Genomic DNA, 13196 nt, shown 5'->3' on the forward strand with positions numbered 1-13196 from the left:
TTGATGTCACTGATGATGAGTATTCTGTTCCCACAGAAATGAGAGCGTTGTACAATATATAAAAATATAACAGGTCAGTTGTGCTGCAAAACTAAATCCGAGCCATTTCTCTTCCAGTGTGGAGGAAACAGGCTGGGTTAACAGGAACATGACTGTCATGTTTTAGCATAGCACAGTTTGGTGGCTAGCCACATGAGAGAGAACATCCTAAATCATTTCAACTAAACATTCCACAAGGAAACCTATTAAAAAACACACTATAAATATATATTCTCAAATGGTATCTTGTTAGGTCAGCAATGAGGAAATTAGTTTGCAGTGAAAGAGCCTCGAGCAACAAGAGGCCCATCTGGGAGTCGCCTTTGACTGCCAAAATGTCACTTTCTGGTAAACACCAATCCAGACTCTTACATGCTGATCACCCATACCTGTTTTAGTGTCCAACAATATACATTCTTTAGAAACACTGTAAAAGTTTGGGCTTACAAAAATAACTTGGAACATATCTATACAACCTCGCAATGTTTTTAATTCCTTAAATACAAAAAAGTGTTTGTAGTCTGTAAAGTCTGATGTTTTTGCAAAAAATAATAAAATAAAATAATGATTTTCTGAGCTAATTATTACTTTGGAGGGAGGGAAAGGTATGCACACATACACATTATGGTAACAGGCATCACCATCCCACAATTATGAAACTAAGGATGGGTCTCGTCTGTGCAAGGACACATGTCAGCACACAAACACATCAAATACAAATATTCTTTTTTGGGAAATAGCATTGTTTATGTGTTTTATTTTATTCATTTAAAATACTATTGTCTTTAAATGCACAGCAAAAAGACTCCCTATGGTCAAACAGCATCTGCAATGTTGGATATTTCTATAATATAGTGTAACATAGTGTTAAAGTAGCACTAGTGAAAATTACTACCCACAGTCGTGGTTATTTTTCTTTGTAGTTGAGGTGCAAAGGGTGTGAGGACCAACTCCAAATACTGAGTTTAAAGAAAAACAAAACAAGGGTGCCATCAACTGGGCAAGCCAGTGAAATGCAAACTAAATTTAACAGACACAGTCAACAAGAGCAGAGCAACTAATGTCACCACCTCAATGAAATTCCTCACTTATTATAGGGGATGTAAAAAGCAATTTAATTATTTAAGGATTCATTCTGACATATAACTGAAACAGCACTGAAATTATGAAAAAAAAAACTTACAGAACGTCAGCCAGTATTACTAGCTGATACTATAATTTTTTTCTCAATAGCTTCAACACAAATGAAAACAATATTACCAATATGGTGAATTTGGGGGGGCAGTAATAGTCAAAGCTGCAGGCAATAAATCAGGCAGTGGAACCTTGATGTTCACCATGCACAAAAGTCTGCGACGCCACAAAGACAAATGCTGAAAAAGTCAACTAAGAAACAGTTACATGGTGACGCTGGCACTGAACCCTTTAATGAAACCCTTCAGGCCTGTGCCCCTGACGAACAGAGGTGGCAGTGTCTGCAGAGATGAACAAAGCACAACTGTCAGGCCACGCATTGCATCGACGAACATCAGGAAAGTGCTTGAATTTGTGCAAAAACGGCTTATGCGACTGCTTTTAGTGAAACAAATGCCATGAACTGGGAAACCACTTTCAGTAGAACTCTAAAACTTGCAGTCGGCGATGAATCGTTGAGCATTAAAGGCAAGGCTGGCAATTCCTTTCAGAAGTATTTTTTGTTCTATTTCTTGAATTTCTCTTTTCATCATGATGGCAATAAACACTGACAACATTAAAAAAAAATCTATCATCTGTGGCAGCAGCAGCAGTGAAAAAAGCCTGAACAGTAAGTGAGCTATGGCAGAGAAGGTACCCACAGCAGTTTTTGGTTGCCAGCAGAGACCGTTATTTTAGAAAGTTACAACAAAAAAGTCAGATGCCGTAAGAAATTAACATTGGTGTGGCTTTTGAACTATGACAGCAATTAAGAGAACAAAAGGGGCTGATGCCATGGTGGCTGTATTTCTGCTAGACAGGTAGGTAATTATCATTTTTGATTTGTTCGGGAGCCATTTGTTATTTTCCTGACATCTGAAAATAGTCAGGCAATGTGTGTTGTGTTTTGGAGAAGTGGCTTTGGAGAAAGGTCATCCAGGATCACCGAAACTTCTTCGACTGGCTCCTTTGAAAAATCAAGCTTTCTCTTGCTGGTTTTTCCAGGATCACCAATCCTACCGTTAAGATGTCTCTTAGGACACCATGGATTGACTTCAAAGTTAACCTTTTGTGTAAAACACACTCCTTAAACACCAAAACAGGGACTTTCAGAACCATAACTTTCATTTCATTACAATGTGTATGCTACTGAGTATCAACATCCAACAGGAGTGCATGCATCAGTTTGCATCATGCGAACAGAAAAATGGGACAACTGACAACTGCAGACATCTTTACTGCTTTAGAGCAAGTTTATGTTGTTTAACAACAGATCTGTTAATTTACTCTACAGAGAAACTAACCTGTGTGAGATACACAAAAATATGTTTAGTGTTTTAATGGCATGATATGCATGTGGCAGGTACTGTATCTGCAAAACCGGCTGTGCTGGATGGGACTTTTGTTGTGTGCAGTATTGCATCCACAATGATCTAATGCCAAACAATTATTGTTACAGAAAGAGGAAGACCCAACTAAGAGAGAGAAATATTCAAACAAACAAGTGAAATACTCTGGAACATTATCTTACCATAGTCCCATGGTGCCATCTCGGCTTTGTTCTACAATGCCTGGTTGATCAGGTTGACATCTCCATAACCAAATGTATAGATATCTGAACTGAACAAAAATGTAGAATTTTTAAGTGATAATGGTTTTGCCAGAAATTTAATACCAACAGTGCAGAGCACATGTATTAAAATCATGGACATTTGTGTGTTTGCATTCTGGAACATTAGCACCACAGCAGACGACAGAACGGTTAAACCATTAGCACCGTTTCAATTTGCATTACGCAAACGGCGACCAACGAAAGAGCCATGTGACGAGAATTAACTCTGCTGTTTCCCAATGCATATATAATGCAAGAACCTAGTAACAGTAGTGTAAAATCTGTATAACACTGAAATCACTGTAACCGAATGTGACGTCCCTAAAAATGAAACAGTCCACAGACCACAGCTGAAGTGGAGCCACTTGTTGTGCTTGTATTACTAAGTGTAGTAGTGTGTCTGACTTAGTGTTTGTGTGCATGTGCTAAATGTGTACTCATGAGTGTCGTGTGTGGTGCCTGCCATATACATTCTCTCCACTAGAAGGAGACGGTAGCAAGGCATTAAACTCCAATAAAGGAGGAGAGCCTGTGTGTGCACGCACACACACACACAGATACACAACACCTGCATTGGGGCCACAGCAAAAAGTAACAGAAGTGCAGTTAGTTTATTCTATGGTCTATTATTCTATGGTCTATCATGTGACCTCAGCAGTCAGAAACCACCCTGTTTATTCTGTAGACTGTCACGTTCAGATGTTGTTCAACAGGAAGTGACACAGCTAAAAAAATAAAAATAAAAAAAAAAAAGGAGGAGAAGAGCTGGTTGCCTTTCTCTTGTCCAGTCAGAGGATGATCCGCCCCAGCCGTTTTTTTTTTTAATCTGAAAAGGCCACTCATCAAATTCAAACCATAGCACGGTCCATTCAGAACCTGTGAATGTTTGGCTCTGTCTCCCTCTTCTTCAGCTCTTCCCTGTAGCAGTAGGAGCAGTAGTTGCCCGTCTCGGGGTGTCCGTAGTAGGTGCAGCTAGGTGTCCGACAGCGGCTGGACTGCAGGCTGGTCAAACCTCCTGCGCTGCCCAGCGAATAGTGTCTGACTGGTGGTTGCCCGCTCCGAGAGTCTAGGTTGGAGCGCATGTCCCGGAAGCCATTGGTGTAACTCCCACACGTGAGTTCAGACCCAGGATAGTCTGGGGGGTCGAACTCAGGGGGGTATGAGGGTATGAGTCGAGAAGGACTCAGGGAGGAGGGTCCTTGTGAGCTATTGTACTGGGGGGGTAAGGGACCCTGCGTTGTAGGGCAGTATCGGGGAAGAGTGGCATATGAGGGAAGGCCGGGATAGGTGGCTACCGGGGTGCCACCAGCTAGCTGGCGCCTAGTATCCATGTAACTGTGCATATGAAGTTGCTGGGTGAGGGGTACTGCAGCAGAAGACTGATCTATGAAGGACGGCCGAGGGATGGGCACAACACCAGAGTACATGGAGGGGCTCAAAGGAGAAGACTTTAGGTGGGGGAAGGAAGGTGGCGAGTTCTCTGACAGCTCCTCTTTGGCCTCGTAAGGCTGGTAACTCAGCTCTGTTCCGCCAACCACCTCCTTCCTAGGTGGCTGGATGCCATTAGTGGCAGCCTTCCTTTCTGCATCACGACGCTGTTGTTCTTGCTCAGCCCTGAAGCGCTCCTCTGCGTCAGCCAGGTAGTGCTGGATCATCTCCTCCTGGAAGGGCTGCCGGTTGCTGGTAGTGAGAAGGCTGGCAAAGATGAACTTCCTCTCACCTTGCATGGCAGCTCGCAGGATGCCAAGGCTGACCTTGACATCTGCGCTGTACTTGTATGTCTCGCTCTCAGTACTGCTCCCACCACTGCTGCTCATACTGCTTCCTGTTCCGTTGAGACGCTCACTACCTGAGGAGGGTGAGCCTTTCCCAGAATCCTCGGAGGCGTGGGCTGAAGGCGAGCTATCCTTGCTGCCCATCCTGCCCCTGAATGAGCCCTTCTTCTTCTCCCCACCCTCGTGCTTGGCACCTCCAGCTCCAGCGTTCTTTCCTGTCATCAATCCGCCCACATTCTTCCTCAGCTTGCTGCCCAGGCTCTTGCCAAAACTGCCAAGCTTATTGGCCACAGTGTCTGCCCTCTTCTTGTCTTTATCCTTGTCCTTTTCCTTCTTGCTTTTTTCCTTCAGTGCTGTTCCTGTACCTACCCCTGCAGATCCAGTGCTACAGGAACTAGATGAGGAAGAGGAGCTGTTCTTAGCCAAGAACCCACCACCATTGATAGTGGATGCTGTGGTTGTGTCACCGTTGCCATTAGAGCTGCTGCTGACTGACTCCTTGTCTGACTCTCCTGAATCAGGGGGCGTGCGTGCATCCTCTCCTGCTGATGCTGTGGGAGACTCGGGCTGGGCCAGAGGGGCTTGCTACAAGATAAAGGAAGAAAACAAGCTGGTGAAAATACTTTAGATGTGTATGAAAAATGAACATGAAGCCCAAACTAGCTGGGCTCAGTTTTATTGCCTAGAAATCCTAAAATACAGAAAGACAACTTCAGTACAATACAAGCACATACCCCCACAGGTAAAGGGAAAAAAAATTAAGACAGCGAGAATTTGAAAAAAGTGAGTCAGAGTTGTGTTTTGGCAGACCATGCAGAACAGTGAGTCAGTTTCCAGGTGCCTTTTATATCTACAAACACAACAAGGAAGCTGTAAAATAAAAATAATGGGGTTTTTCCATTATATGAAGCTACCGAAACATGTCGAGCTACGTGATATTCATCAGGGTTCTGCATTTGTTTCCATGGCCTGCTTTGGAGGTGTGTTCTGGGAGGTAAATCTGTGGAGGTAGCCTGAAAATTCTCAAGAAAATTTATTATATAGCTTATCGTGTTGGTCAAACTGATCAGCTTTCATATGTGTGTTTTTCAGTATTCCTCTGGACTTAGGGAGCAAACATTCAGTGTCAGAGTTTAAGAATTAGCATCAACTTTACCCATACATCCATGCTATACACGGCGTATTAAGCTCAGTAACAGCTGTAATGTTAGCTTACCTAGCCTTACCAGCTTGCTAATAACTTCTTAGAAGAACTGCATCTCTACAATTGACAGCATTGCCGGGGAAATTATTCTCTAGTTAATCAATCATGGACTGCATAGTTCTCTCAGATATAAAGTAATAAAAAGCGGTGGACAAATGTACTTGGGCGGCTGTTAATATACCCAGGTGACCCGCCCAAGTAAAGTCTCTGTGTGGAAAACAATGGGAGTGATCCTTCACAGCCTCCGCTCTCCCGTGTATGTGTGTGAGAGAGAAGCACAGCTCCTCATGCAAGACAGTCTGCATCAACCTGTGTGGTTATGCTGGGTGGCTGTTAAGGGGAGCGCAGGATGCATCGCTCGTTAGACTCTGACAGTGGAAACGCAGCTATAGTGATGCAGAACTCAAATAAGCAGCGGCTATTCAGCGATCACAAAGCTCTCCTGTGGTAGCACTGCAAAACAACAATCCCCTTAAATCACATTTTAATTGAGGGATTCCTACTGCCACAGGTCCCTGCAGCTTAACCATAAAACTGCTGTGAACTTGTCCCTCCAAGCTCGCTGGTATTAGAATGGTGAACATGAAAGGGCCTTTGTCAGAGTGTTTGAGTGGTGTGACTTTATGACCTGAATGGCCCAGTGCAGTTTGTTTTCACATACCGTTTGTACAGCAGTCAGAGGACTGCTGCTCTGATGGAAAAGAGAAAATTGTCCTTGTATATAATGAGTGTGAGAAATTAACACCAACCACAAACAAGGTGGTAAAACACCGAAGGACTCTATGGAATACTCACCCAGCCTTCATGTTTAATTGAAAAATAACTCACCACCTCTTATCTGTGGTTTAAGTTGTTTGTCACTGCAAAACAAACATGGGCCAAAACAGGATGTCCAATAATGTCTGATCTGGTTTTAAAAGCCTCCCTGCTGTAGAGGAGCAAACATCACTGGGGATGGATGCTTGGACTTTGATTTTTACCTCACAGGGCAGGGGCAGCCAGGTGACTGTCATGTAGCTGTGCATCATCTGAAGCTTGGCCTCCAAAGAAAGAGCCACACTGGAATAAAAAGAGAGAGAGAAAGACAAGTCAAAGTTCAGTGAGAGGAGACCATCAGACCAGTAGGTAGCTGATGTTGTTTTATTAAAATATAACAGTATTCTTATCATTAGACATCTTGGCAACAGGACATATGCAGTCCTAAGTAATAAATAAACCAAGCTGTCCTCTGGGATAACAGGAAAGGCTGCTAACTAGATAAACCATATACTGTTGGTCGTCTTCTTTAATGTGAACTGATAGATAAAATGAATGGCAGAGTTCCACCCTGCTGCTTAACAACAACAGTGGCTCTGAATGGTACAGTAAATGTATTAAAAGGTTCCTGTATTAGCCTTTTAACTCAATGACTTTTCCCAAACAATGTTAACAACCACTCCTGTAATATCATCTCCATCTGTCATTTCACCTAATTAAGGCCTCCACAGTGTCATCAACTGACGTTATTAAGGTGGAGGGCTGTTTTTACAGAGCTGCTATTTTGGTGCTTTTTCCCCTGCTCCATTCACAGAAAGTGTTTAGAGATAATCTTATTGTTACTGGCAGTGAGTGTCACTAATCTGGAGTCAGGGGTCAATCCCTGCACACTGACACTCAGTCCTAAAGGCACTGCTATCACATGCAAGTGAAAATGTGCCGCTCTCATTTTTAATCTGTATCCTTGGTGACCCAGTGTCAGCACTTGTGATGAATGAGTTTGCAAAAAGCACTTCAACACATTTAACCCAACAAAAAGAACTAGATGTAAATGTGTGAGATTCTTTTTTTTACCTTGCCAGCATCACATTGTCTGTGTCATCTTTGCCCCACTCCCAGTCTTTTCCCGGATCCACAGCAAAGTGCAGAGGCAGCATTTTGTGCTCTGAGTCAGTGAGAGGTATCACAACTGCTGGTAGAGATGGGAATACAAAAGCACTTTTAGACAAATGACAGAATCCTTTTGTCTGGCACTTTGGGCTTCTAAGTGCAGTCAATTCTTTTACTTTCTATTTGAACATTTAGCCTTCTGGGTCTGATCAATATTGTTTTTGGATGGTCCAATCACATACTTTTAAACTTCAAGGATAAAATTTTAATGCACAAACATCAGCATGAGCACAAGTATTCAGTTTATTACATAACTGAAGCAGTACTTATTAAATCCAATTCACTCTCACTTAATATAGCTCTTGATAAAAACCTCAATTCCCAGCATCATTCAGTTTGAACACTGTGTGTCTGCTTATTTAGTGCTGAGATTCAGAGACCACTGATATCCTCCTAAGTCCAATGGTAATTAGTCATCATTCTTAAATAAACGACTAAAATCAGTCTTTAAAAAAGACCCAACAAGCAAGAAAAAAATGAGAAAGTGGGCCATGGTACTTACTAGAAAACTCTGGCTCTAAACCTTGTAAATGATTTAGGGGCTTATTTTTCAACCAAACTACTAAGGAAGATTTTATGTGGAAGTGCTACATGCATGATCGATGTAGTATATTTTAGGGCTTAAACTGTCAGTGGCTTACCAGACGCTGCCAAAAAGAAAAAGATACAGTGACACGGTAATAAATACGAAAGATGTAGAGCACTACCTTGCTCTTTGGAGCCGTCCTTCTGCTCCATAGAGACCAGGGCAGAAAAGTGTGCCTGGTCGTACGCCAGCACCAGGGGCGAGCGATGGCACTTGGCAGCTGGCACTTCCAGTGGTAGGTATATGCCTCCGAACGGGATGGGAGCAAAGGCTAGGGAAGAGTCACAAGGACTGTAAACATCTGAAAAGCAATCTCAGCACTGTCACAGTCTCAGTACTGCTCCCAGGTTTTGAGGCATACATAAAAATGGGCTTTTACTACTATCAATACATCAGAGCCATATTTCACTAGTTGGAGATTTGTTTATATCTACTTTGAACAACACAGTATCTGGCAGCGGTTGTTTCTTTTAACCTGCCTGAGATATCAGATGGGTGGTGTTCACTTCATCAGGACAACCCAGGTAAGACATCAGACATTGTTTTGCCAATTGTAAATTCTGTAACTGACAAATCTAATCCATCTACAATGAAGATTAATTCTATGATGAAATATGGTAACACAGAACAAGATGCAGCAACATTTACCCTCTCCTCCAGAGTCCCTCAGCATGGTGTCAGCCACCACCACTATAGGCCTTCTCAGGACATGAGCCAGGACGAAGACATGAAACTCCTCTAAACTCTCATACACTGGTTCGTCTGAGGACTCCGCCCTTAAAGGAACAGCATCAGCACAGCTTTTGGTTAGCAAAGACACAATTGTTCCCAAGGTTGCAAATCAAGAGATCATTTAAGTTTTAAAAAATCCATACAATGTCTTTTTAATGGATTCCTTATGAGTGATAACACAAAAATGTGGAATGCAAACCTTTTGGTGGGCCACAAAAAAATTTACATATGAGGGTGAAATTAATTAATGAAAAAACTAATTTTTAAAAATACATTAAAGCCTTCAAAGTTTTCATTTAAAAGCTCTGGCAGTAAATCTAACCCACTGAACTTATGTTTCCTACAATAAATAGCAGATGGACTAAAATGAGGGCCAGCCACTCAGATCTGATTGTGAGCGCAGTTGTTAGTTCATGAATAAAAACATGAGTGTGATTAAGTGTGTGGTGGGTTAACAGCCCCTGCATTGTCTGAGCCAGATCTCACCCGTTGGTGCCGTTGGTGCTGTAGTGTATTCTTGGCTCGCTGGAGGCCAGCTTCAACAGTTCATTCCACTCTTTCTGCCACTCCTCCTCCGTGTACACCAGACCAGACTGAAGAGAAAGGAAGGGCACATGCAGACGCACACACACACACACACTTTTTAGAGAGGGAGTGTCAAATGTTACAAAACCATGCACTGACATTATGGCGTCTTACTACAAGGCTGCACACTGACAACTGACAATGCCCTATGTTGTTCACACAGTAACAACAGAACCCTCATCAATATGGTGTTTTTAACCTCCATATATGGACAGAAGGAACTGGCTGACATGGTTTTTTCCCTCAGAATCCAATTCCTGATTCAGCTACAGTACATTTATATAAGAAAGCTTCTCAGTGCAGCTGCAGTCCTCGACCGCAGACCACCAAGCGGCTCCACGAGAGCAATTTTTGTTTAAGTGACTTAAGAACACCTCAGACGTAGCTGCTGAAGAACGGGTGAACACTTGGCATGCGATTTGTGCGGCTTCTCTGTGGGTGTCCATTTTATATAACATGCTTAGTGTGCTGTCACGCTTCTGTAAAAAGGCTCTGAAACTCTTTTTTTTTGTGTGTCTTTTTACAATGTTGGATAGTAAAGTACAGTGAACTCATTTTTGGGTTTTGATAAAGAATAACTGACAATAATAACAGTAGGGTAGTGATAAAACTATCTTAAACCCCGTTTGCATTTGATTATCAGCATCTTGTCAAAGTGACCAGCAGCTTTTAAAGACAATGAATACCCAGTGAAAATTAAGATTATGTTCAACCTGCAGTCCAAAATTTTAAAAATGTTTGTTATAGCAGCTGTAGTACCTATATGTGTTTACACACTTTTATGTTTAATGGTACAGCAATTGGCACTGTGCTTTAAAGAAATCTGTTTTAATGCATATTACAATAATGAATTCATACATCTGGTCCATGATGTTCAAAAATACCTGCAGCTAAATCTAGATTATTAGTAGAAATATTTGCGGTACTGCTACAGAATTACTATGGGCATGGTGCAAAAAACTAGCAAGTAAATCTACATACATCTTGGCTAGGATTATTCTAGATATTTACTGGAGAACAGTCAATACTGAGCAAAGCTTTGTGTCCTGTTGCTTTCCTGCCTGTCTCTGGTGTCGTTTCCTGTTGCCAAGGAACTACAAGGAACACAGAAACTTAATCAACAGCAGTCAGCAGTGTGTGTTTGACATTTCAAATGTGCTCCATACGTGAAAGCTGCTGCAGGCTGACATGCACTGTCCGCCATAGGAAGCATGCAAAGGCCTTTATTCAGATCAAAAGCTCACAAAACTTCTCTGTGATTTAGGCTACTGTTGCCCTCTTACAGTCATCACAGAGTTACAAAGATAACAAACCTCTTTGTTCTGCTGGGTCTGCTGCCACCTCCACCTGCGCTTCAGCGCCTCTCTCTCCAACCCGTGATCCATCAGCGCATACAGGGACTTCCGCAGCATCAAGTCCCGGTCATGAAAGCCCCACATACCTGTGCCAACGAACCAAACCAGGACATATGACATGTATTCCAAAAAAAAAAAAAAAAAAAAAAAAGGTGCTGTAATTGATAAAATAATGAGCAGCAGGCATTTCAGGGGATTTTTTTTGTATTTCAGCATTCCTATATCTTACGAAGGAAAACGTTTAGGCATGAATATTACTTTCACATCTACTAACCAGTACTGTATATGCATTCCAGAGTCTGAAACAACACCTGCACATTAATTAAAGCATTATTAATATTCTCTACTATGGCTCCTAAGTGGGCCACACAAGTGAATGTCTAACGCATCACTGTAAAATACAGTTACGTTTAGGCTAACCACAAAGCTCTTTTAAAGTTTATGTGTAGGTGAGTGTGAATCTGCACAGTACTGGAGTCTTGTTTGAAGGGTCTATGACACTCACCAAGTGAGGCTGCGTGTAGCAGGCAGTTTCCATCACCGCTTGTTGCTAGAGGCAGCAGGTTCTGACAGTTTGGAACAACTTTCGTCCACCAGTTCAGTCGCCCTGCAGGTGCACAGGAAAACTAAACTCACCTGTTTGCATTAAAAATATTTTAAGTACTTCCCAAACAGATAATCATACTGTATCAACATGATCTTTGTCTTGTTTTGAAGTTAATCTCTTCAGTTACAAACAGCATACTCCAGCTTTGCCATCATTCACCAAATGTTAGAATGTTCAGTTTTTGCAGACATTGGTGGAAATAAAATTTTATGTTTATTACTAAGATCACAGATAAAAAGGTGGCATTTCTAATTTCCATACATGAGGGGTGCAGATTAGTAGGAACACTTCTGAATATATTGCAGCTGACTGTTGCACACACTGACTTTATTTTGGGTTGAGGAATATGGGTCTTTATCACAGCAGAACAGTTATCATACCACATCATTCCCGGGCCATCAAATACTGGCAATATGTTGAGTACCTTTAGTGTCTCATAAGGCTGTCTATAGTGTCCATAGGAGATGCACAGGATTTTCAATAGTGTATCCACTTGTGTTGGTATTTGACATCCAGATCAAGAGTTCATAGCATGAAAAGGAAGTAAGTCTGGGCTAGGAGATGGCTGGGGTGAAAGATGGGTCAAACAAAACTTTCCTACAGGAGAGAGGAGCTCATGTCTGGTGTGTTTTTTTTTTTTAATCACAGTGTTTTAACCCAAGCCAGGATGCTTTCCTAAACATAACCATGTAGTTTTTGTGTCTAACTATAATGAAAACCCTGAGTGTCTTATACGGATGCCAAAGCCAAAGGCACCCTTTAGCATCAGAGTGAGAAGCAAAAGGTCCTGTTAGTATTTGACACCATGGGAATGTGTACACATTGATCATATTTCAGGAGGAAAAGTACAGGTGTTACTAAAAACCTTAACGGTGGCTGCATTATATTCAAGCACCTCAGTAAGACACGGCAGTGTGACAGTGAGCCAGCAGACACAATACTGGGACCATGAAATACCCACTTCAGTGGTGACACTTTCCGATGCATGGATGTACATTAAGGTTGGATCTATTTAGTAAATTGCAGAATGAGGGGAAAAAGGACAACAAAACCCACTAGGACAAGACACATACATAAAGGTGAGATATGTACTTTATTAGAAGTGTTTCCAAGCATCATGGTCTACTACAAGAGAAAAGACTGCTGTGACGATGTGACAGGTTTTGCATAATGTTATGTGAGTTTGCCCATCTCTGTTAGAGTGCAATATTCATCTGTTTAAATACTGTTTCTGCAACATGCACTCATCTGAAGAGGAATCGTTAGCAGTGCATGCTGGCACACATCAAATGCGCAGTAACAACATGCACTGTGGTTAACTGACTGGAGAAGCTTAAACTTGTTGGTAAACTAGGCTATAACCATGTCTCAGAAGAAAAAAATGCCTATAAGAGCATTGTTTCAACAGAAATGCAAATGTGCTGCCTGTCTCATTAGCCCAATAATTCCATAAGGTAGCCCGACATTTATATATTATCAATGTAAACAGTTCACAATTCAACTATTGCATCATATGCAGCTGACATTTATTGATTTTTAAATGCTCAGAAATATGTTAATACTGATGTTAATGTGGTGGAAGTCATCGCTAAGATTCAAGTC

At 41.8% G+C, this 13196-nt stretch overlaps 1 protein-coding gene across 5 annotated transcripts in view; it reads right to left on the reverse strand.

The window, feature by feature from the left end:
- Positions 1 to 2567: 2567 nt before the first annotated feature.
- The window catches only part of otud7b (OTU deubiquitinase 7B), a 28621-nt gene continuing 17992 nt past the window's right edge, over positions 2568 to 13196 (reverse strand). For 3 of the 5 annotated variants that reach the window (XM_020609702.1, XM_020609699.1, XM_020609700.1), the window contains 8 exons: positions 11493 to 11594; positions 10946 to 11073; positions 9534 to 9640; positions 8964 to 9091; positions 8437 to 8586; positions 7634 to 7751; positions 6784 to 6862; positions 2568 to 5184 (listed from right to left, as the gene is read on the reverse strand). In XM_020609702.1, the coding sequence (XP_020465358.1) occupies positions 3694 to 5184; positions 6784 to 6862; positions 7634 to 7751; positions 8437 to 8586; positions 8964 to 9091; positions 9534 to 9640; positions 10946 to 11073; positions 11493 to 11594 (2303 nt within the window). In that variant the 3' untranslated portion in view covers positions 2568 to 3693. The remainder of the gene's footprint in view (positions 5185 to 6783; positions 6863 to 7633; positions 7752 to 8436; positions 8587 to 8963; positions 9092 to 9533; positions 9641 to 10945; positions 11074 to 11492; positions 11595 to 13196) is intronic. The other 2 variants (XM_020609703.1, XM_020609701.1) reach the window with 1 other exon arrangement.

The sequence above is a fragment of the Monopterus albus genome, unplaced genomic scaffold (genome assembly GCF_001952655.1).
Source record: "Monopterus albus unplaced genomic scaffold, M_albus_1.0 scaffold101.1, whole genome shotgun sequence".
In the NCBI taxonomy this organism is placed as follows: domain Eukaryota; kingdom Metazoa; phylum Chordata; class Actinopteri; order Synbranchiformes; family Synbranchidae; genus Monopterus; species Monopterus albus.